General features: G+C 57.2%; 1 protein-coding gene across 1 annotated transcript in view; it reads right to left on the bottom strand.

Annotated features, from left to right (window-relative positions):
• Window positions 1-712: 712 nt before the first annotated feature.
• The window catches only part of FGF6 (fibroblast growth factor 6), a 13888-nt gene continuing 13344 nt past the window's right edge, over window positions 713-1256 (bottom strand). The window contains exon 3 of the mRNA XM_006172031.1: window positions 713-889. Coding sequence (XP_006172093.1) covers window positions 713-889 — 177 coding nt within the window. The remainder of the gene's footprint in view (window positions 890-1256) is intronic.

Raw genomic sequence — 1256 nt, 5'->3', positions numbered from 1 at the left:
CCAGCAGACCTTTCTCAACTGTCCCATACACCACTGCACCCCTTCCCTCCAAGAAGGGAGCCCTTTCTCCCTCAGCTTCCCCTACGGTGCCTCCCAGTGTCCCAGAGCCATCCCAGGCAGGAAGCACCTAAGCACTCACTTTCCGGTTTGCAATTAAACCACACACCCTCCCCTTCTGTCCTCTCTGGACTGTGAGGACAGCTGCCCTCCACCACCCAGGTGGCCCATGCAGCTCGTGGCCTCTGAATGGAAAGATGACAGGCAAGAGACAGAGAGCACACGTCAGTCCTGCCGGTTCGACAGGAGGCCTTCCTGCAGCCATGATACGTGGAGGGCACAGCCCCGTGCTTTGAAATGCCTTTGCTCTGAGGGCGTATATAAAGGTGGATCGCTGGTTCTACACCGGTACACATGTACTCACGCCGGGCCTTCTCTTATCCACCTGGCCTCATTCCACAGGCGTCATCTGGACCTTCTTTCCTCAGGTGACGTCAGAGCACAGGATCCGCTGTCATCCTAAGATGCTGGCTGCAACCCCTCACTGGGGTTAGGGACCACGTGGCTGGGTAGCCAGAGGAATCAGATCGAGTGTCCCCAAGCACAAGATAAGCCTGACTCAGAAGTCACGGGGGGAAAGGGGAATTGTTCACGTGTGCAAAATTCCGATAGAAAAGATGCTGCTTCCAACCCATGAGCCTGCTTTGGTGTGTCCTTATATCCTGGGGAGGAAGTGAGTGACGGTCATGGTTGGGGACACCTTGCTGCCTCGCTTCACCCTTCCGTATTTGCTCAGTGCGATGTAGGTCCCTCGGTGCACGTCCGACTCATAGGCGTTGTAGTTGTTGGGCAGGAGGGTTTCTCTGAACTTGCATTCCTCTTGGAAGCTGGGCTGTGAAAGAAATGAACACACGGCAGAGACTCAGTTACAGAGAGGAGTGCTGCAGACACCAGCTGAGGGGTGCACGGCAGGACCCTGAGTTACAGAGAGGAGGGTACAGACACCAGCTGAGGGGTGTACGGCAGGACCCTGAGTTACAGAGCAGTGCTGCAGACACCAGCTGAGGGGTGCACGGCAGGACCCTGAGTTACAGAGAGGAGGGCTGTAGACACCAGCTGAGCGGTGTACGGCAGGACCCCGAGTTACAGAGAGGAGTACTGCAGACCTAGCTGAGCGTGCACGGCAGGACCCCGAGTTACAGAGAGGAGGGTGCAGACACCAGCTGAGCGTGCACGGCAGGACCCCGAGGTACAGACAG

The sequence above is a fragment of the Tupaia chinensis genome, unplaced genomic scaffold (genome assembly GCF_000334495.1).
Source record: "Tupaia chinensis unplaced genomic scaffold, TupChi_1.0 Scaffold150288_1, whole genome shotgun sequence".
NCBI lineage: Eukaryota > Metazoa > Chordata > Mammalia > Scandentia > Tupaiidae > Tupaia > Tupaia belangeri.
This window is presented reverse-complemented; position numbering and strand designations above follow the sequence as displayed.